The sequence below is a fragment of the Punica granatum genome, chromosome 4 (assembly GCF_007655135.1).
Source record: "Punica granatum isolate Tunisia-2019 chromosome 4, ASM765513v2, whole genome shotgun sequence".
Classification (NCBI taxonomy): Eukaryota; Viridiplantae; Streptophyta; class Magnoliopsida; order Myrtales; family Lythraceae; genus Punica; species Punica granatum.
This window is the reverse complement of record NC_045130.1, coordinates 17449234-17471668: the sequence shown is the minus strand read 5'-3', so window position 1 is coordinate 17471668 and position 22435 is coordinate 17449234. Positions and strand designations below refer to the sequence as shown.

General features: G+C 36.9%; 3 protein-coding genes across 4 annotated transcripts; 1 reads left to right on the top strand and 2 right to left on the bottom strand.

Annotated features, from left to right (window-relative positions):
- The first annotated feature begins 1067 nt into the window (after positions 1-1067).
- Positions 1068-7993, top strand: LOC116205639 (probable quinone oxidoreductase). The gene is made up of 18 exons (XM_031538271.1): positions 1068-1272; positions 1683-1856; positions 2067-2248; positions 2385-2490; positions 2648-2724; positions 2900-2987; positions 3438-3627; positions 3947-4073; positions 4197-4277; positions 4426-4527; positions 4608-4703; positions 4910-4984; positions 5362-5481; positions 6124-6252; positions 6598-6675; positions 6800-6886; positions 7330-7416; positions 7548-7993. The coding sequence occupies exons 1-18, from the start codon at positions 1218-1220 to the stop codon at positions 7596-7598; spliced, it is 1905 nt and encodes a 634-aa protein (XP_031394131.1). The 5' UTR covers positions 1068-1217; the 3' UTR covers positions 7599-7993.
- A 2531-nt stretch (positions 7994-10524) lies between these two features.
- LOC116204193 (B3 domain-containing protein Os01g0234100-like) lies at positions 10525-12342 on the bottom strand (the record flags this gene model as incomplete). The annotated part of the gene is made up of 3 exons (XM_031536262.1): positions 10525-11741; positions 11881-11971; positions 12136-12342. Coding segments are annotated over 3 exons (990 nt in total), but the record flags the coding sequence as incomplete, so codon positions are not given.
- Positions 12343-16937: 4595 nt separating this feature from the next.
- Positions 16938-19736, bottom strand: LOC116202849 (B3 domain-containing protein Os01g0234100-like). Of its 2 annotated transcripts, XM_031534480.1 has the most exons (6): positions 19456-19736; positions 18838-18872; positions 18595-18751; positions 18107-18313; positions 17932-18022; positions 16938-17841 (listed from the first exon to the last, which is right to left on the bottom strand). In XM_031534480.1, exons 1-6 carry the CDS (start codon positions 19552-19554, stop codon positions 17168-17170), a joined length of 1263 nt encoding a protein of 420 aa, XP_031390340.1. In that variant the 5' UTR covers positions 19555-19736; the 3' UTR covers positions 16938-17167. The 2 variants fall into 2 exon arrangements, with proteins under 2 accessions (XP_031390340.1, XP_031390339.1); XM_031534479.1 differs by having other exon boundaries at positions 16938-18022.
- Between the last annotated feature and the right edge of the window lie 2699 nt (positions 19737-22435).

The following is a 22435-nucleotide window of genomic DNA, read 5'->3' as shown; positions in this document are numbered from 1 at the left end:
GGGGTCGACTACCGGCGACCTCCCCTCCCGATTAGCCCCTTTTTTTTTTGGTAAATTACAAAAAAAAATTCAAATTTTGTAAAATGTCTCAATTTTGTCCTAAATTTTGTTTTGTAACAGAAAAAACCTTAAGTTTTCTAAAATGTCTCAAAAATGACATCCGTTATAACTTCCATCAATTTTTGCCTACGTGTGACTTACGTGGACTGTTAAAGAGATCCACCATCAGCAGCAAAAATTGACGGAAGTTATAACGGATGTCATTTTTGAGACATTTTAGAAAACTTATGGTTTTTTTTGTTACAAAACAAAATTTAGGACCTGAGACTTTTTACAAAATTTGAATTTTTTTTTTGTAATTTGCCCTTTTTTTTACATTTTTCATTTAATTTCGTTTAAATCATTCAAGTTTTCTTTTGTGCAACAGTATCACTGAAAATATCATAACGTTACTATTCAATTCAATTTTGGATGAAAAAGTAACGATATATCATTAAAATTTTAAATTATAATGTGTCGTGAAATTATTTCTCAAACTATGACGTATAATGTCATTTTAAAAAAAGAAAAAGAAAAAAAGAAGGTTCGATTCCATATTGAGGTCGAGCTGAGCGAGTCAAAATCGGTGGTCTCCCACCCTCCCAACCTTGGGTCGCTTGATGGCCCAGTTAAACAATCACTGTACGTGACGTGGGAGGGCATGGCATTATCCCAATCGGACCATGACCGGCATATCCCGTGGGTAATTATGTCGTGCAATGCCGACCCCATGCACCCAGACGAAGGGTATTCTCCGGTCCGGTCCTCCAAAGCATCGTCTTGTGAACGTGGGCTCATGATGCACCGGGACCACCTTCAATCACACCCAGTCCGGCCGGCCTCGGACGGAGACAAATACGTCGCGCCGATTTATTAGATTTGAAAGCTATTCGCACGTGACGACGAGTTGAGAGGCTGCGAGTGATAAACCCGAGGCTTGATATCCGAAATCAAACTAATAATGGAAAAAATAATAATAATTTAGTAACATATAAAAAATATAGTAATTCGATATAAAATGCCAATTTAATAATTTGATGATATTGGCAATGAACAATAAAGTCGTCTTCTCGGAAACGAAGGCGCGCTAGCGTCCGCGAGCTGCCGTTCTCCCAATCCTCTTCATTCACTGCCGGCGCCGATCACCGAACCGCTAGACGATCCCATACCACCGGAAAATGGAACTGAAGCCCGGCTTGTCAGCCTTGGTCACCGGCGGAGGCTCTGGAATCGGTAACTCTTCTCTTTCGCGTTCCCTTCTGGTTTGAATTTGGCGCCAGAGAGTGAGTTCTTATTGTTGAAGCTCAACGAAGCTCTTGAAAACTGTGAAACTGCTATGATAAAGCTGAGGTGATCAATGTCAACGAGATCTCAGTTCAGTCGGCTGAGTTTTGTATGTTCGTTCTACTTCTGCAGAGATGATGGCTGTATCCCGCGTCTTTCCGACAATGATGAGTATCCAGTGAATATTAAACAGTCTATTCGTCGGATTTGATTTCAACCGTAGAATAATCTCAAGTCCAGTCGACCAAACTTTTTGCGTGGAAAATGAGCTTTCCAATTTTAGTATGACTGTGATTTGGGCTTTGTGGGATCAACCAATGGATGCTCGACTGGATGGTGACGGTTTATTTGATTTTCAGGAAAGGCTCTTGCACTTGCGCTTGCTAAGAAGGGGATATTCGTGACGGTTGTTGATTTCTCTGAAGAGAGGGGAAGGGAGGTGGAATACCTCATCAAAGAGGAGAATTCGAAGTTCCATCCGAACTTGGGATTCCCATCTGCTGTCTTTGTGCGATGCGACGTTAGCAACTCAAGTGAGTCGAGTCATATGATTTATTAGATAACATGGGGAAAATATAAAGAAAGCTAATTTGTGAGGCTTTTCTGGGGACTACTTGTAACTGAGATCAGTGAAATTCTCTTGAAATCGGAATATGAAAACTGATTTCTGAAAATCCTAATATAATAAGATTTGGAAACTTCTCCTCCTCTTACCTGGTCATGAATTGTTCTTTTATGTCCAGAGGACTTGGTTAATGCCTTTGAGAAGCATGTAGCGACATATGGGGGACTGGATATTTGTATCAACAGTGCTGGTATCAGCAATCCGATAGTATTCCAGAAGGATCAGACTGATGGCACTCACTCTTGGCGGCACACTGTTAATGTGAATTTAGTTGCAGTTATTCATTCCACCCGACTTGCGGTAAGGTGTTGGAGCTATTGGTTCATCTTATCATAATATTACTCCTTTGATGATACCAAAATTTGTTTGAGAAGTTAAGAGAATACACAGTATTCTTGTTAAGTTAGTGCAATGATTGTAATTTATTCCTTTACAGATTAAGGCCATGGAAGCAGCAGGAAAACCAGGTGTCATCATTAACCTTGGTTCCGCATCAGGGCTTTATCCAATGATTAATGATCCCATCTACTCGGCTTCGAAAGGTTGGTTACTCAGAGTAACTTGAGAACTGTTCGGATCCTCGTCCTTTTGAAAATTCTGATGTTCTTGCAAAATGAAGAAATAATGTATGTATTGGGTAAAGACTTTGCTACTGGAATTTGATAATCGGGTTGCGTCTTTGCCTCTTCTTTTTGTCAGGTGGTGTTGTCATGTTTACCAGATCACTCGTACCATATAAACGTAGAGGAATACGCATCAATGTGCTCTGCCCTGAGGTGATGTAGAAACTCTGTTTGCAATGCAAAACAGCATAGACTGATAACTGCTGCTAAGCCCATTAGCTCATTTTTATGAAAATTTGTTGTCGGACTTGATTAATTGTCCTTTGTTGTTCAAAATGAATGTCCATGGTCTTGTAATTTTCTGATTAGATCATCTTTCCTTTTGCAGTTTGTTCGAACGGATATGGGTTTAAAAGTGGATTCCAAAATGGTTGACATCGTGGGAGGCTTTGTTCCAATCGATGTGGTCATCAAAGGTATTCTATATGATGGAGAACGTTATGTTGTTTTGTATACATAGATAGTAGACTATATTCAGGAGAAAAATATGATGTATGAAGTGGCTGCAGATGATACAATCACACACGTGCATATGAAATGCACCAAATACCGATCATTTAAATTATTCTTTGCTAATGCTTAGTTGAGACCTTGAGTGTAAATGACACATCCAATGGTGCTTAGGTTTCTCCTTTAAATCAGGAAGGTCTCCGATCGACCCACAAAAAGAAAGAGAACTCTCTTGACCATCCAAAAAATGAAAAAAGGTTGTGGGATCATGTCTCAATAAAATATGTAATTACATATTTTCATAAAATTTGGTCTCTTAGATGTAGGAGACGGGAAAGGAATGACGCCACAAGTTCATTACGTTTTTTTGTTCCTCTGAAAAAACTTCTGATGGTCTATGCATCCACTCTTTCCAGGGGCATTTGAACTTATCACAGATGAAAGTAAAGCTGGCTCTTGTTTATGGATTACAAACAGAAGAGGCATGGAGTATTGGCCCAATGCCATGGAAGAAACAAAATACATGGTGCTTTCTTCAAATTCCCGGAGAAGATCACTAAATAAAGATAAATTAAACTTACAACTTCCTCAGCATTTTGAGAAGATGTGAGTGCCAATTTATTCAGCTACTTTCTCAGAATTTCACCTGTGCTGGTCATAAAAGTACCTGCTGAGAAATTATTCCTTAAATATAAAGTTATTGTATTGAGCTGGTTAGGCAGTTGCACCTTCCATTTAACTATGGCCCCGGTAATCTTTGGAGTTCCTCATTGTACAGTATCACATGTTTATCTAAACTAAAATTTGGCTGTACTTGCTTTGGTCTTTGGTCAACAAAGTATTGGACTCATCTAATCGATTTAGATATTCACTGTTTTATTTACATTCTGTTTTTGAGTTTCTAATGTCATTCACTGCTCTTCAGAGTTGTTCACACCTTGACTCACAATTTTCGTAATGCTACCCGGATTGTACAAGTGCCACTGAGGTTACCAATTGACCCACATCATGCTGTTGTGAAAATTTTATATGCTGGTGTAAATGCTAGCGACGTAAGTTTGATACTTTCCTTCTAGGTTTTGTAGACATTCGTTTCTTCTTTTTCTTCTCTCTTGCTCAAAGTCAATGTTTATATATAATTGATGAAGTTTTTTAAACAAGTTGTGTGAAAACAGGTCAATTTCAGCTCTGGGCGTTATTTTTCTGGTGGAAATGGAGATGTTGCCTCCCGTCTTCCATTTGATGCTGGCTTTGAGGTGGGAGATATCTTTTTAACAATTTCTAATTATGGAAGAGCCACTTCAATATGTTGGTTACTAGGCTTGTTTTTTAGTTGCAATTTTTACTTTGAAATATCAATGCCATATTTTTTGTTACTAGTTAATTTGCATTTTCATATTTCAGGCTGTGGGAATAATTGCTGCAGTGGGAGATTCTGTCAAAGACTTGAGTGTTGGAACTCCTGCAGCCCTCATGACTTATGGAGGTTACTCAGAATTTGTGACGGTATGTATTTTGCATGTGCATGACAATCAAAAACCTATGATTTGTGTCAGGTACCTTATTGGTTGTTTCATCTTTTTTAGGTCAACGCAAAACACATTCTTCCTGTACCTAAGCCAGACCCAGAAGTTGTTGCCATGCTTACTTCGGGACTTACTGCATCTATTGCTCTAGAGAAGGTCAGATTTCTTACTACAGCATTAATTGTCGTAGCATTTGTTATCAATGCTCATGAAATTTTTTCCCGCTATAACCATAGTTTAAAATAATCTTAGAACTTACTGGTGTCTGTCCAATTGGAAATCTTCTTTTTCATTATTATGCTGCAGGAAAAGCAGCTAACATTTTCATAGCATCTCATTCGGTTTACCAACAAAACTTGTAGGCAGGACAAATGGAATCTGGGAAAGTAGTTCTTGTCACTGCTGCTGCTGGAGGGACCGGACAATTTGCTGTTCAGGTTTGCACTTACCTTCAGATTGATGCTTTAAGTCTATTTTAAACTCTAGAACTCCTCCTGGTTGTCTACCCTAGCTGTAATGATTTTGGGTAAAGAGGTGATTCAGAAGTAGTAATTACCCTTTATAATTGGACTATTGTGATTTTCTTTCATAGTTCTTTATATCTAATCTTAAGTATCCTGGAAAACCATTTTTGTTTGGAATAAATTGCAATCCAGAACTATTGGTACAGGAAGTGAATCTCATAAATCTGTTGCTGCTCCACTTTTTTACTAGACCTCTTCATGACCATAATAGAACCTCTTCTTCAGTAATGCCAGTTTCTACCCTGCAAAATTTTTGTATGTTCTAATGAATGTTATCATCCTGACTCCAGCTTGCTAAATTAGCTGGAAATACCGTGGTTGCAACCTGTGGAGGTCAAGAGAAGGCCAAACTTTTGCAAGATTTGGGTGTCGATCGTGTGATTGACTACAAAGCTGAAGATATCAAAACTGTACGTATCTTGCAATACAGTCTTCCTTCTTTGCCATTATGAATTTCGGCCTGAGAATGTTAGAGTATATAGATAGGATCCACTCATTTGATGCTCCTGATTTACTGTATAGTGGAACTACTACTAAATTTAAGGGGGAAAAGGAAAAGCAGTCTCAGGAACAAATCTTTTTCAATTTGGATTGATAGCTTCTTGTCTTCCACATTTCTTCCACTCTTTTTTTTTCTATTTTATTTTTTCAGTTGCAAGGTTACAATTCTCAAAACCACAAGTAGAGAAAAGAAAGATTACAAACATTATAGGAAAAGGATTGTGAATTTATACTCACTCCCTCCCTCCCGCACCCTCCCTCTCTCTTCCTCATCCTTCTTTCATGTTACTGAAAGACATACTCCATCAACCAGCCTCTTCAATAGTTATTTGTGCTGTTATTATTATAGAATCTTGAAATGTCTGTCAGTTTAATTTTTATCTACTTTTCGCATGTGTGTGTTTGTTAATTTAACTGCGTAATGTATGATATTTGTTCTCTGATTGTCTCTTGGATATTTAAGCGCCTTTCTTTTTCTAATGGTCTGACGATGCCAATCCTCTTTTATTTTATATACTATAAGACAACATCTGTTGGCAACTATCTGTCAGGTCCTCAAGAAGGAATTTCCCAAAGGCATCGACATTATTTATGAATCAGTTGGTGGTCAAATGCTGGACATGTGCTTAAATTCTTTGGCCATCCATGGACGATTGATTATAATTGGCATGATTTCTCAGGTAACGTGGTCTCCTTTTTGAGGTTTAACTGGAGTGATGCTTTTTAAAGATTATTTTCTTGACAAAGCAATAGAATTATTTTGTCAAACCCATGTTCCTGTTCCACTTTTTTCCCTTTTTCTATTTTTTCATCACAGTGAGAAATCCATTATATTATATATTGAAACTAGGATGAAAATTTTTCAGTGATTTGTCAGAGAATGCTGTCTACCTGCAGAAAACATTTTGAAAATTGCACGAGATCTAATAAAACTAGGGAAGAATATTCTTTTAACAACTCAAAATAAAAAATTACTCTCCGAAATATTTAAATAGCCTATTTGACTGTAAGTTCTTGAATTCCAGTATCAAGGAGAGCAGGGATGGAAGCCAGCGACTTACCCGGGCCTTTGCGAGAAACTTTTAGCAAAAAGTCAGACTGTGGTATGTATGCAGAATGAAAGTAATGCTAATATATGCTAAAAACTGAAGTGTGTGTGAGTCATGTTCTTTGTAATTTCTCTTAAAATTTTCCTAATAGTGCTTTTTAATTGTATAAATTTTGCAGTCTGGTTTTTTCCTGATACAATATGCCCAGTTGTGGCAACAACATCTGGACCGACTGTTTCGCCTTTACTCCAAAGGAAAGCTGAAGGTACCACAAGAATTTCCTGCTTTATCTTTCATATATTGCTTTGAATCGATACATAAACCTGGGAAATACTTGGCTCATTTTTTGTGTCCTCTCTGACCTTTTATATGCAACCAGGTGCCCTGGCATAGTTTCCAACTTTCACCTGGAGAACTTGACCATTTTCATATTTCATGTTGTTTCTCTAGTTGTCTTTATCCGCTAACGATTTAAATGTTCGAGGAGATTAAGCTAAGACATGTGTTTCTGAACTACTAAAATGAGTTGGACCAGTAGGTCCATGGAATTTCAAATCATACTACATTAGACCTACTTTTGTATATTAAAAGAGCTTGAGAATATTTCCCTTTCTGTTCCAGAGAGAAGTTTCTAAGATGTTAGTTAGGATTTTCGAAAAATTGCCTCTAAATTACTACGAGAACTCATCGCTATTTTGGACGATCCAGGTGGCCCTAGACCCAAGAAAATTTGTGGGTCTGAACTCTGTTGCAGATGCAGTTGAACATCTCCATTCGGGTAAAAGCGTTGGCAAGGTATATACAGTCTACCCATTTGATGCTATTTTTGCCTGTTCTCTCTTGTCAAAGCTTTGCTGCTTATGAAAAGTAAAAGATATGTTACCTACGCACCAATTGCCGATAGTCATGGAAATTATGTAATGCAGGTGGTGGTTTGTATAGACCCGACTCTTAGCCAGCAAGTGGCTAGATTGTGAGCTATCTCCCTCCTTTATCGCCCAGCGATATACTTTGCTCTTTATTTCAAGGAGGTCCGAGCATCAGCTTCCCATTCTTTAATGTGTGCTTAAGGCTGTGTTGTAAGATTCTCGTCTGTGGAGGGAAGATCCAATGGGATTTGCGGAGGGACTGGGAGCTGATGCGAGGCCTCTCATTCCGCACTTTGACTAAAATAAAGTTTTGATGTACACCGTTACTCAAATCAACAGATATTCTATACCTCATACAATGATCATAGGCAAGAAATAATACTTTGGATTGTGAAGAAAACTGAAAAGAATACGTTCCTTTGATCCCATGGAACTCATATTTGATGTAAAACCGCACGTATAATTAATGGCTAGTGTAGAGCATTCCGTTTCTCATTTTTACATATGTATTGTCATCAATTACTGCATGCGCATTCAGCAGTAGGAGTTCGACATTTACACTCCATTATGCGGGGGGGGGGGGGGGGGGGGGGGGGGTTGGTGAATATGATCCGTTTTCCACCAAAGCTCTCTCTTCATTTAGATTTTTCATTGCACTGATGATGAGAGTAGAGAATGCACGATCTCCTTAGGAAATAGATGATGAATATTCTACATGTAGCATATTGTTTTACAAATACCAAATGGTGCCAGTAGCTAGGAAATAATGGCCTGGACAGCTTCTTCTACCAATAATGATCATAGGTATTATAATACATTGTCAGACTTTCTGTCAGGCAAAGTCGGCAAAATCTTCCCTTCATCGAAAAGAGTCTTACTTCTTTCTGCCTGTCAAAACAACATTGCCAGAATTTGTCTTCCCTTAATAGACTCTGCATATATATTGTCAAACCGATTTGGCACTGTCCAGGTGGGAAACATCTGATTCTTAGCATTTTCTTCTGGTTCCTGTTCTTCCTCGTATTCATATGCCCTGATATATACATGAACAGACTGTGCGGGTTAACACACAAGAAAACTCATAATACTGCTGAAGTATGAGGAAGAATCTGAAATATGTAGGACATTGATCGAGCTAGTATAATTATCAGGAAATTACCTTAAATACTGTAGGCTTGATTAGCTGCAACCTGCAACACCAAGGCACCTCCATTGACAAGTTCATGGTCGATAGCGAATCCTTACCACCCACCACTAAGGCCATTTTCCTCGGCTAGATTCATTGTTATATGCTCTGTTCCATCCTCATCTACTAGAGTAACTGTTTCATCGCGACGGGGAAAATGTCTCTTGCAAAAACGAAGTGGAAGACCCTGTTTCAGAGACATGCACAACCAAATAATCCAATAGCTCGAAGTTGTGTCTTTTCACTACAACCTGAAAACAAACAAATTACCAAGAAAGAAATCATAACACATATCCCTATAGCATACCAAGATGCTTTTTTACTCGGGATAAAACTAAGATTTAAAGAGTATTATGAACCTAAAACTTTAGCCTAAATAGCAGGTCAAGAATCACGATCTAGACCCCGAGTGGAGGGGCTTTCTAGCTGACTTTTTTGGATGACCATAATTTGCTCCTAGTGATGCATTCAGCAAAACCTTGACACGAACTCAAAAACTACAAAGAAGAATAAAGGGGATCAAGGCAGGAAGAAAGAGATTGAAGAGATATCGTAGAAAAGATTGAACTAAGTAAAAATTGATATCCACTAAGAAGAATGAACAGGATCAACTTACTAATCGAATGGTTTTTATCCATTGAAAGCACTCGAAATCAGGTATTAGACACCACTGACAACCACAGACAACAATGGCAGCTTTCCATGACGTGCTCTAGTTCTTCCCCGGTTATTGCAAGAGGACATTATCAATGCAATGTGAAAGTGCTCTCCCGCTAGTTACAACAACAAAAGAAGAGTCCAACTGTCGGACTAGAAGGATTTAATTCGAGTGAAAAAACATTACCAGCCAAAAATCCTCCGGTGACATGAGACTGAAGCATAGGCTTCACAAAAGTTGGGAACCCGGCTTCTAACTGGGATTCAAGTCGATCTGCTCTTTCTATTGCATAAACCTGACCTCATCAGAAGCTTAAACTGACAAATCCCTCCTGGAGTGGCCCCTAGTAGGAGTTTTTGAACAGAAGGCTATTGACTCAAATTGCAAAGTGGAACAGAAAGACGAATATCTGTTGTTATCATGAACCTCCTCACTCTCTCTGTGAAGGGTCGAGTTCAAGGACCTGCCAAAGATGCATACACCGACATGTAGATCAACTCAATGAGAGAGAAGAAATTTCAAAATGAGTGCTGGATCGATAAGCTTTTCCAGCATAATCTGATGAAGACATTCAAAAACATAAAACAGGATGCAAAGAAGGGTCCTCAATTAGGATCTACAGCCCTCAAATTGAAAGCCAGGACACTTCTGTGGAAAACAAGATGTTATCAATAGTACCATTCCACCGTTGGGATGAAGCACAGTTTCAGTCACCCAGAGACATATTGGCAATACAAATTCTGGACAAAAACGCTGTAACATTCAAACACTGGACTATCGTTGTATCCGAGAATCAACATGTCCGACTTCCCATTTTTCCCATTATTTCAGGTCTTTTCTTTCATCTCCAGTTACTCAGTAATATCCACCAGCAAAAATTCCACATTTTGCGGGACCAAAAATTTATTTCACAATATGATCCATACTTTTCAGGTTCATCGGTTTCTTTTTTCTTTTTTCTTTTTTTTTTCCCTTCTCTCTCTCGTGAAAGTATGGCGGACTTTATTGTCTTGAGCATTTATGTCCAAGTAGGAACCGATCGTTCGCTAGTTGTTGATCTCTACATCGATCAATCGCCGAATAAACAAAGCCATTTATAATCTTGACCTTGCAATTTGTCAAGACCATTCATGAATAATCCGTGGCAAAAATTATTTCAAGTGCAAACAAATACAGCACTGAGAGAGACAGAGACTTACTTCCCTGTAACTTCGAGCGGCAAGCTAGCTATCCGGGTTGACCTCCTCGCCAGCGCAGATGAGGGCTTCGATTACTGGCGAGTCCCATGCGACTTGCTCTCCTCCATGCTCTGCCACCGTCATCCCTCATAGTTCCGCTTCGACTCACCTCCACAGTTCTCTCTCTCTCTACAGACTGTGCAACCTGGGGTGGACTCCAGAAATGTGCAACCTCTCAATGAATGCGCCGTGAATAATTACTGTTAAAGAGTCCGTACCTCAAAATAAGCAGTACTGACCAAGATTCAAACTCAAGACTTAAGACATGCACACCAACCTATTGCAGGATGAAGTCCCAATTCCTAGTTTGCAGAAAGGTTAGCTCTTCATTACCTCATCATACTTGCCAACATTCTTACACTACTTATTTGTCACCCCCAGAAGGACTATTCTTCATCACCATATCCTGCGTGCATTATTGGAACTTCCATTGTTTGTTCCCCCCGCTTACGAGGCGAGAATCTCAATGATTTTTCATCACCAAGGTGCACAGGAAACTTCATGAAACATCACATCCAATTCGAACCCATTCTCATCCTTGTCCAAAGTACTGATCTCAGCATCGAGGTTATTGATCGTAATCTCAACCTCCAAGACCTTAGCTTCCAGTATCCTCATCTCCTGTTCTGCTGCAGCTCGCTCCCTCCTTGCCTCCTTTATCCTCTTTGACTTGATAGCGAGGTTCATGAGTTGATCGAGCCTAGCTAGTAAGAATCCAACATCCATGCCCAGATCCTTGAATGCCTTCAAAGTCTTTCCCCAGGTAGTGAAATCTTGAATGGAGGTTGTGATCTTAGAGGCTCTGATAGCATCAGCTATATTTACAGTCTCGGAGACCATTCCTAAGGCCAATTTAGAGTTGAGACCCATGAGAAGCTTCTCATGAAGGAGCGACTTTTGGCTGCGGCAGAGCTCGTAGTACTTCGCTCGAACATGCTTTGGGAGTTCAGAATCTATATCTACACCATCCACCACTGCTGCAGAATGCTCCCAACCTTTCACATTTCTAAAATTGACAACAGATTCTTGAAATCTGTTCTCGTCCAGTGCTTCTGCTGAAATATCTTCAACATCGTGTTTGGGCAGATCTAGTAAACAAGTATCTGTGTTACAGATCCTACGCTCATCATCTGCACTACTCTCTGTTCTGCTTGCCTTGGTATCAATCTCTGCATGATTTCATAATAAAAAATGAAAGAAATGCTCTACATGATTCCATAGTTGAAACTGGAAGCTTGAAGAATTACTAAGTTAACACCAATTATATAAAGCCAAAAATCCAAGTTGTTGAGCTGAAGACTGGCGTACCAGGAAATGCTCTCTCCAAAGAGGGATCTGGCTCATCGAGGCAATGAGCTCCAGCCACCTCATCAGACTCGCTAGCTCTGACAATGTAAACCTTAAAAACGTGCCCACGGCCACGGGTAAGTGTCCCTTCATCGTGTGCAGTAAAGAACTGGTTAATGAGTTGCTAGGAATTGTTTTCGTTTTTCTTTATAAATAAGAATGGCCTTGAATGAATGATGAAAATGGAGGAAGTTTACAAGTAATGTTCATGAAAACCTTAAATTTGGTTGGCTTGACTAACTGGAAAACTACTATGTCCCCCTCCTGCAACTTGTGATCAATCGAAAAATATCTCCATCCACCACTTAGACCCGTCTTTTGCCAGAGATATCTAGTTTCTTGCTTGCTCCCGCTTGCATCCTCCAAAATAATAGCTGTATCTTCCTTTGGCAGATGAAGAGTGCAGAATCGCTTAGGAAGACCCCGTTACAACGAACAACTGAGTATATACGACCCTGTGGAACGATCAAATTAATGGAAAAGAACACCATAAAACTGAGTCTAAAACGGATGACTTATAAAGATGTGTTTTTTTTACTCCTCGAACATCTTCGTTTTTTTGTTTGTTATAGAATATGATAAAGGACGAATTTATATTGATAAAAAAAAAAGTCGATTGAAAATAGTAACAACCAAATCCGTAAGTGATTACGATTTCAATGAATTAACTAAGACAGGAAGGAAAAATTTTGGGAAAAGAAGAAAAGAATACGGGAGGTAGAAGAAACCAACTTATTCAACGGTTATTACAATTGTGTCATTTTTGTGAAGAAGGCAATGAGAGCATTCGAGCTAAAACAAATAACGAGCTTTTTCTTCTTTATGAATTATAAATAATTTATTTATTTTTATTTTAAAATTGTCTTATAAGACCAAACACGTGCATGAATAAAATTTCTTTCCTTTTTAACAAATAAAATATAATAAGTAAATTACCAAAATATATAATATGATAAATTAAATTATTATAATAAAGTTAAAGAAAAAAAGATTATGAGAATATGAAAATTTTCTGCAGTGCTAGAAGAGATCGAAACTTTATAAATTTATATGTCTGACCTTGCATTGTTATACGATCAACTTGTTAGTCACCTCCATGTTTCTTGTTCTTGTAATTTTCTCTTGGATATTTTCCCCTCTTATATCGGCCTTTTAATGGATCCTCATTATCTTTCTATAAAGAAAAAAAAGAAAAGATCAACTTGTTAGTTAGCCTCGTCTGATGATAAACATTATAATAAAATTGCAGGGTAAATTACACTGGTGGTCCAAAATATTTTACAAATGTTTCATTATGGTTCAAAAAGTTTTTTTCGCTACATGATGGTACAAAATGTTTCAAAGTTGTTTCATGATGGTATAAACCGTCAACTCGAGCTTGACGCCGTCAAGCCGACACTGACGTGGCTACTACGTGTCACCTCCTTGCTGACGTGGCTGAAAAATTTTAAATAATTCTAAAAATTTTAAAACTTTTAAAACTTTTAAAAATAATTTTAAACTTTTAATTTAAAATTAAAAATTAAAATAAAAACAAGAGGAATAGGAAAAAAAAGAATTTTAATTTTAAATTTAAATAATTTTAATTTTAAATTTTAAATTTTTTATAAAATTATTTAAAATTATTTTAAAATAAAAAAAATTTAAAATTTTAAAATTTTAAAAAATTTTAAAAATTTAAATTTTTTAAAAAGAATTTTCAAAATTTTCAAAATTTTAAAATAATTTTTTATTTTTTTCAAAATTTTTATTTTTTTGTATTTTTTTATTATTTTTGTATTTAAAAAATTTTTTTAAAAATTAAAAAAAAATTAAATTTTTTAAAAATAATTTTCAAATATTTAAAATATATTTTTTATTTTTTTTCAAAATTTTTACTCTTTTTTAGTTTTTTTTAAATTATTTTTTGTATTTTTTTGGACTTTTTTAAATTTTATTTTCTCTTAAATGACGTGGCGCATTATGATTGGTTCCATGTAACAAAAGTGACACATAAGACGCACCATGTCAGCAAAATATTAACGGCGTTAGGGCCAATTGACGGTTTGTACTATCATGAAATAACTTTGAAACATTTTGTACCATCATGTAGCGAAAAAAACTTTTTGAACCATAATGAAACATTTATAAAACATTTTGGACCACTAGTGCAATTTACCGTAAAATTGCATGTAGAGGCAATTAATGCAACAAAAGAAATAAGGGACCGCCCTATATTCGAGCAAAAATCTATATATATTTATATATAAAGAAATTGATCCTAATTAACATCTCAAGTGGCAAAAAGAAAAGAAAAACTAATAATCAATATATGCACTTTTACTATTTTTGTTGATGAAATTCTGACAAGTGCATTACGTTATAACAGATTCAAATGTTAGTCCAGAAAATAATTTTATTTAATTAAACGAAAATCAGAAATGCAATATTACTGGTTATTTCATAGTAATTTAATAATGGATGGATTATATTAAAGAAGGTGTAGCACAGTGACACAGGCTCTCGCCAGGTAACTAGGAGATTCTAGATTTGATACTTGTGGTGAGACTATCTATACTCCTTTATTTGATATCCGTATTTTTATTTTATTATGTTATGCCAATGAACTTTCTTTGTAATAATAATAATAATAAAGTATAGCTATTTCCACGCCCTATATAACTAATTCACCCATTTTATAGATCAATCTTCAATGGACGACACTACCCTGATGAAATTCCTCGCCCTATATAACTAATTCTCTCTTGACTAACATTTTATTCCTAATTAGATTTCTCATAACTATCGACACGGTGGTCTAGTGGTTAAGCATCAAGCGTTCCACTTAAACATCACGAGTTCGAACCTCACTGAGAACGTAGAGCTCGCCACTATGTGAATGTATTATGAGATGGCGGTGGTCGGCCCATAATACTTGATCTAGTGAACCTTTGACTTAATTTACTAGTGTGTTGGTGGGGCTATAATGACTAAGTTGGACTAAAGTCTCAGTGAGCTATGGCGAAATGAATATTCCCTAGCGGTTAGGTTCCCTTAGTTGAGGCAGCTACAGCGGGCTAATAACCTGACCTATCCTTTTATTCAACGAAAAAATAAATTAGATTTCTCATACTTTCTCTCTTGCTCTATTTATATTTATTTGAATTTTGTGTTTTTGCACGACCAGTTCACATTCTCTCGTCGTCATTTTTCTATTCTGAAGGGTCCATAGAATTTTTATTTTTTTTTGTATCTTTGATCACTCACTCCTATTTCATCTCTTTCCTTCAAAAAAAGATCGAAAGAAGGAAAGTGTTCAATTTTATGTTCTCTTCCTATTCTAATCGGCCATTTCAATAGTCTAATTTGGTACGATGAAATGAAATGGAATAAGTTTTTTTCATTAGGAAATTAAATAAGTTTAATAAAATATAAAATACAATGAGTTTGGCAGAAAAAATGGTTTTTTTTTGGATTGATAATAGGACACATAACAAAATATCATTACAAAGTTGCACTTATTTAACAAGATTATTCTAAACAATAAAACATTTTTATTCATTTTCTCCATTCTGTTGTTTAAATTTGTAAAATTGGCGGATGAGCATTCATCAGCTTTTTTGGAGGAATGTTCATTCGATCAAAATGAAAAAAAAAATGACCATCAAAATGGAATGACCATTTTAACATTTACTAGCTAGAGATGATGATTCCATCTATTCCGTAATGCCAAATATAACTTAAGATTGCGTTTGGTATATCGGAATCGAAAGGATTGGAATGGAATGGGTATTTCATCATTTCTTTCTTTATTGTCTCTTTTAAAATTTGGAAAGAGCATTCCGTTATGATCTTTAATGTTTATTTCAATAAATAGATTTTCTATAATCTATTCAAAATAAAAATGCAATAAATAATCTAAATAGTAGTTAAACTGGTTGACCTCGACCTAATAATACTTGAGTCAGATTTGAAAACATTGACGCATATGCATTTTTTTCAATCTATTCATGCAAAATAAAAATAATTTTTTCGATTATAAAGGAGGTCCAAGGCCTAATACAATAAAGAGGCACAGATAGTCCCACTATATATCGAACATGCACCCTGTTTGGTTTTGCAATCTGATTTTAATATTTAACTCTACTCACTACACAACAAAAATCAACTCTTCCAATTCAAAAAGGTAGACCCTATATATAAACCCACATATGACTCTATTATACTCAATTTAATTTTTAATATTAAATTCTCTCAACTATTCATTATTTTTTCAACAATTTAATAACACAACCATCACTTTCTCTTAATTATTCATTATTTTTTCTCATAATTCAACAACGCAATTATTAAAATCCAATTAAAATCAAAACTCAACTCTACTTAACTCTAAAACCAAACACACCATAATCTCTAGGTCAACAGGCGAGAACGTACGCCATTACTCCATACCCTATTTTGATCAAATAAAAATAATTTAAATAAACAAAATGTCCATATATGTTTTTAATTAAGTGACGGTTCCCTTTTGAAGCACAATTATTTTCAAGATGTTCCATCAGCCGATTTGAACTTTTTCTAGATTTTTGGTTTTTTCCCCTCTTATTAATAACAGGAAGGGAAAGTACATACATATTCTTTCGCATATATATATATATATATATATATATATCAAACAAATTTATTTTATATAAAAAGGACCCTAATAAGATTACTAAGGAGATAAATTTCATTCACAAATTAGTTATCATATAATCAAAGATAGGGTAGCGCAACTTTAACCTGATAATCAAAATGTTTCAGATTCAATACTCGTAAGAGATTACTCTTTATATTTAATAGTTTTATTTTATTGTACTAGGTCCATAGACCTCTTACGTAACCGAAAAATATCTAATTGTCATATTTGAATATTTCCTTTCAAACCATACAATATACATGACTCATTAGGCTTATCCAATAATTAGTTTTCTCAATTTTTTGGCAAAGAAAATTTTGTAAACAAAATCAATAATATACCAACTTATTAGAAAAATAAGTAGCATACGAAACCATGAAAATTTTAACATTAACTAGAAAAAATAATAGTTCTATATATAGCTGCTGCTTCTAAGTTTGATACACCCATTTCCTGCAGAGCTTCATATCTACAACATGTCCCTCTCCTGTATACTAAACCAAAAGGACCCAAAAAATATTTCCTTTGACAACTTGCTAACTGAAGAGGGGTAAAAGAAATTGCATCGCAACCCCTAAAATAAATTTTTCATCACCATGGAGCCATAGCAAGATCGTGAAACATCAACTCGAGCCCATTTTTGTTCTTTTCTAGAGTCTTGATCTCAGCATCGAGCTTACTGATGGTTTCTTTTGCTTCCATAATCTTAGCTTCGAGTCTGCTCACCTCCTCTTCTGCAGAAGCTTGTTCACTCCTTGCAATTTTTATCCTCTTCGATCCGACAAGGTTTGTGAGTAGTTCCAACCGAGCTTGTAAGAATCCAACCTCCATGCCAAGATCAGCGAATGCCTTAAGAGTCTTTTCCCAAACAGCAAAATATTCCGGAGAGGTCGTGATCCTAGAGGCTCTGATAGCGTCAGCTATGTTCATGGTCTCGGAGATTATTCCTGCAGCCAATTTACAATTGAGACCCTCTAGGAGCTTCTCATGAAGGAATGACCTTTGGCTGCAGCAGAGGTCGTAATACTTTGCTCGGAGATTCTTGGAGAACTCGGAGTCTATAACCAACCTGTCCACTACTATCGTGAAATCCTCTATACTCCTTACATCTTTAAAATCGATTACAGACTGAGAGAATCTGATCCCATCCAACAATTCTGGAACTGGATCTTCATTGTCTTCACCATTTTCTAGAGGGATCTCGTATGCGAGAGGTTCCCAGTACTCGTCGTCTTCTATTTCTTCGCATGTCTTTTTGTCATTCTCTGCAGATTTCATGACCAAAATAGAAGAAACGAACTGAAGGACCAATAGGAAACATGATGGTGTCAGGTTTCTCAGGAAGAAGCAAGTACCTGAAGACATTGTCTTCAAGCAAGGATCCAATCCTAGAAGGCCAAGAGCTCCATCGACCTCGCCAAAAGAACGTGATCTCACAATGTAAACCTTAGAGCATGAAAAACTCACGTATAAGTTACTAAATTACAGCAATTTTATTGTCCTGAATTTATGAGAAATAATGATTATCACCTTAAATCTGGTAGGCTCGACTAAATGGAATACTAAAACGTCTCCCTCCACTAGACTGTGAGCGATCGAAAAGCCTCGCCAACCACCACTGAGGCCCGATTTATATGCAAGATACTTCGTTTCATGTTCTTTACCACTTTCGTCTTCTAATATAATCTTTGCATCATCTTCAGGCAAATGAAGAGTGCAGAACCCCTTAGGAAGTCCCTGCCATTAAGAAGAAATTCGATTTCTTCAGATGATCCTATTCACAAACAAAAAGAATGTAAAAGGCTTCGTTTGGTCATTGGAGCAGGAAAAGTTTTCTAGTTCTCCATTTTTCAATCAAGGGAGAACCGTATTGAAGTTGCAACGTTACATAAATAATGCCTGGGAGTGCAATTCTACAACCTTTCCCCGTAATATGTTTTCGGAGAATGGAAAAATGGAAGACTTTTTCTTTTTGTTCAGTTCTCCAAAGCCGAAAAGGCCAAATATCTCAAACTTACCAGCCAGAACCCGCCGGCAACGTGTGATTTTACCATGGGCTTGACGAGGCTTGGAAATTCCTGCTGTAAACATGATTGAACCTCTTTTGCTCGATCCATGACATGAGTATTAACAACAGAGAACGGCCCATCAACTGTGGACCTCTTCCTCTTCTCACTGCAATAAAAGGGCCCTATCCTTAGTTAATAGTGATACTGACAAGTTAAAGCAAAACTAGAATCCAGCGTGTTCGCCTCACTAACCATTTGGGCATCCGCTCATCGCAGGAGACCACCACCTGATCAAAAATTCAGATAGATAATTCCATCAGATCCTAAACTATCAACAATGTTTACCATCCATTTCCATTTCTTGAAAAAAGCGAATGTAATAGGAGGCAATGGAAATGCGACAACCGGGTTTCAGGTTCTCATGAACTAGATTAGTAAGAGTTGGTCTAAGGAACTGTTTGTTCCAGGGGAAACTGTTTGACAGTATGCTCAGCGAGAACAATGTTGCCTTGACTTTTGTTTAGTTCAGAAGCTTCATGCCATGCGAAGCACTATATGACCAGATTAGGAGACATAATAAGAAGACATAAACCGGCCAACAGCAATCAGCTTAACACTACAGAAAACATCTAAAGAGGAAAGAACTGAAATTTCAGAGACAAGAAACCATGAGAGAGGACTCAAATCAAAGGCAGAGCTCATCTTAAAAACCTACTCCGTGACATTATTAACTTCTCAGCTTCACTATGCTCTTTATGCCGAGAGATCAAAAGGGCAGATTTTGCTGCAGATTCATTCAAGTGAATGTACACTGAACGGCACAGAAAGTGAAACTGAAAGGCGAGGAAGGGAGAAATGAAAGTTTCTCACTTTCTTGCTGCGAACTCTCTGAGGAGGCTCCGATCGTCTTCTCCGGAGCAGCTTCTCTGGCTTCTGCTTCTTTCCCTCTCCATCTTGAGCTATGCCCATGGCTCGGACAGATAGGTGAAGTGAGGGACCCAGAGAAGAGAACACAAGTGAGCGAATTGAAGAGAAGCGGAGAGACAAAGAGGACAGAAAGAGGCAACCTTTGCGGACCCGCAGGACACAAGAGAGAGAGAGAGCAGAGAAAGGAAAGGACCGTTCGGTTTGAAATTTCTCGATTGTGCTTAGTTGCTGGCCGGCCACTAGTGGGGTTGCCTATATAGTAGTAGTAGTATATTTAGCCTTAATTTGGAGCCAAAAATTCAAAAAACTTACTTCATTACCTTTGCCTGAAAATAGTAAAACTTTTCGCACCTAGACTTGATTTTTACACCCCGAACGAACGACGGAAATTCGGAGAGGCGCGGACTCTTTGATTGCTAGATTTGCAGAATCCAACTGCTCTCATTCTTTTACACCTAGAGGATTATATTGTTTATGCGCCCGTGGCACGTCAAAACAGGGATGCCAAATAGGATTGATCTAGGTATTCCGTAATTTTGTCAACTTCTAGGGGAGCCTCGTCTATCTAGTCAAGTCCTAAATCAATACCACCAGCACGGTGATCTAATGGTTAAGACCCAAGCGTTCCACTTGAACATCATGAATTCGAACCTTACTGAGAACGTAGAGCTCGTCACTACGTGGGTGTATTATGGGATGGCGGTGGCCTGCACATAATGCTTGATCCGATCGGTCTTGGACTTAGCTCACTAGTATGCTGGTGGGGCTGAGGTGATCAAGTTGGGCTAAGTCTCGGCGAGCTATGGCAAAAGAAACATTCCGTGGCGACTAGGTTCCCTTAGTTGGGGCAGCAACAACGGGCTAATAATCCGACTTGGCCTTTGTATTCAGCGAAAAAAAAAAAAGTCCTAAATCGATCGTTCTTATCCAAAGTATTTCGTCTAGACTTGATTTTAACTTAACTTAATTTTAGTTTACTTTTCTTTTAATTTAATAACACAATTATTACTTTTTTATCTTTTTTGTTTGCAGCCACTACCATCGGCCCCCTCCTCCTTCGAACCTTAGCCAATCCCTCCCTTTTTTTATAATTTTCAAAAATTCTTTTATTAAATAAAAATAAGTGGGATCCACTCATCCAGTAACGTGACAACACGTGACACTACCGTTAAAATTGACGAAAAATTCATCGTTGTACTAGATTTGAGATTAAAATGAAATATCGTGCTTTTTTAGGCAATTTTTGAAAGGTCATGCTAGAATAAAAAAGGGAAAATGTCAAATTTGGTCATCAACCTTTAGCTCTTTTTCTATCTTGTCCTAAACATTTTCTTTGGTTGTATTTCGTCCTCAATCTTTTCCACGCGGTATGAGTTCGGTCCTTCCGTCCAAAATTCCGTCCATTTTCCCTGACATGTATATTCGTCACATGAGAGTGCGCCACATGCGTGACATATCACTGCTACTCTAAATTAGTTGTTATATAGCAAATCTGATTCTTTTTTTAATCAGACCCGTAAATCGAACTAAGATATTTTCGGTTCTTTTAGGATTCCAGCCATCTGTCGGTGCGTGAGACGATGAAAGAAAAGCGATGGCTAAAATCCTAAAAGAACCAAAAATATTTTAATCCGGTTTACGGATCTGATTAAAAAAATAATCAGATTTGCTCTATAACAATTGGTTTAGAATAGCAGTGATCTGTCGTGCAAGTGGTGCATTCTCATTTGACGAATATACATGTCTGGAAAAATGGACAGAAGTTTGAACAGAATGACTGAACTCATACTGTGCGAAAAAGATTGAGGACGATATCCGATCAAAGAAAATGTTTAGGACTAAGATAGAAAAAAAAAAACTAAAGGTTGAGGACCAAATTTGACATTTTCCCAATAAAAAAGTGTAAAAGTGGTGCTTTTTTGGGCTATTAACCCTTTTTCTACTACTAAATTTTTCTAACTATTCATTACTTTTTTCATAATTCAACAACATAATCATTACTTTTTTATCTTCTTCTTCAATTTACTAATAAATTTTTCCAACTACTTTTATCTTAATCTAGTGAAATCAAATAAAATTATAATCATACCCCATTACCAAATGTTGCCAACGTCTAGCCGGTAGAGTAATCATATTTTTGACTTTATCCCGTTAAATCGAATATAATTCTAGTTGGAATGGAATATAATTCTAGTTGGCCCAACTGCTGCCAACGTCTTGATTACAGCCTTTTGTCGATCTACATGGATTTCAGTCAAAGCTCCTTGAGTAAAAACCACACTATCTTAGCAGTGGACGATACATATGGCCACTAATTTACATAAGGTCGAGACTTGAAAAGGTGCCCAATGCGCCCGGCCGAAGTCGGATGCCCCCTAAGAAGAAGGCGCTTCATAGAGTGAATCACCGCCCTCTATTCTATGGATCGCTTTTTGATGCAAGCAATAATCTTTTATGAACATTTTAGTCAAATCTTGCTGTTTTCTGTAGTTTAGTCATAATCCTAGAAGTTTTTAGGGCTTTATTCTCTTTAAAAGTTGTTAGATTTTTATTAATTAAGGTTAAAATGTTAGTTTCAATTTGTTCTAGGGACTTAGGCTATTAAATTCAATCCACGAGTATTTATAATGGGCTTCTAAAGTAATGAAAGAACATACTATTTGATTTTGGCCGAATTTTTCCTCTTGTTTCTTCATCTTGGTACTCCCAGAAGTGGTGAAACTATAAATCTTTATCTCTTGAATCATTTCCGAGTGGTGACTAGTCTTTATCTTGAATCGGCTTCTTGAGTGGAGACATGTTATCTCGTTTTCCTTTTGTCCTACGAGTTGTGTTTCTCCATTACAATGGAAGATCTGAATTGCAACTCTGCAAATCCATCTTAGAAATGCATTATTTTTGGTATTTGATGCAAACGATGATC

Excerpts from the sequence above, each read along its gene's own strand:
- LOC116205639 (XM_031538271.1), top strand. The coding sequence starts at position 1,218 with ATGGAACTGAAGCCCGGCTTGTCAGCCTTGGTCACCGGCGGAGGCTCT. Across the intron at positions 1,273-1,682 it reads CGGCGGAGGCTCTGGAATCG|GAAAGGCTCTTGCACTTGCG; the intron begins GTAACTCTTCTC and ends TTTGATTTTCAG. Across the intron at positions 2,491-2,647 it reads CATCTACTCGGCTTCGAAAG|GTGGTGTTGTCATGTTTACC; the intron begins GTTGGTTACTCA and ends TCTTTTTGTCAG.
- LOC116202849 (XM_031534479.1), bottom strand. The coding sequence starts at position 19,554 with ATGGGCATAGCTCAAGATGGAGAGGGAAAGAAGCAGAAGCCAGAGAAG. Across the intron at positions 18,314-18,594 it reads TTGCCGGCGGGTTCTGGCTG|GGACTTCCTAAGGGGTTCTG; the intron begins GTAAGTTTGAGA and ends TCTTAATGGCAG. Across the intron at positions 18,023-18,106 it reads TCGAGCCTACCAGATTTAAG|GTTTACATTGTGAGATCACG; the intron begins GTGATAATCATT and ends TCATGCTCTAAG.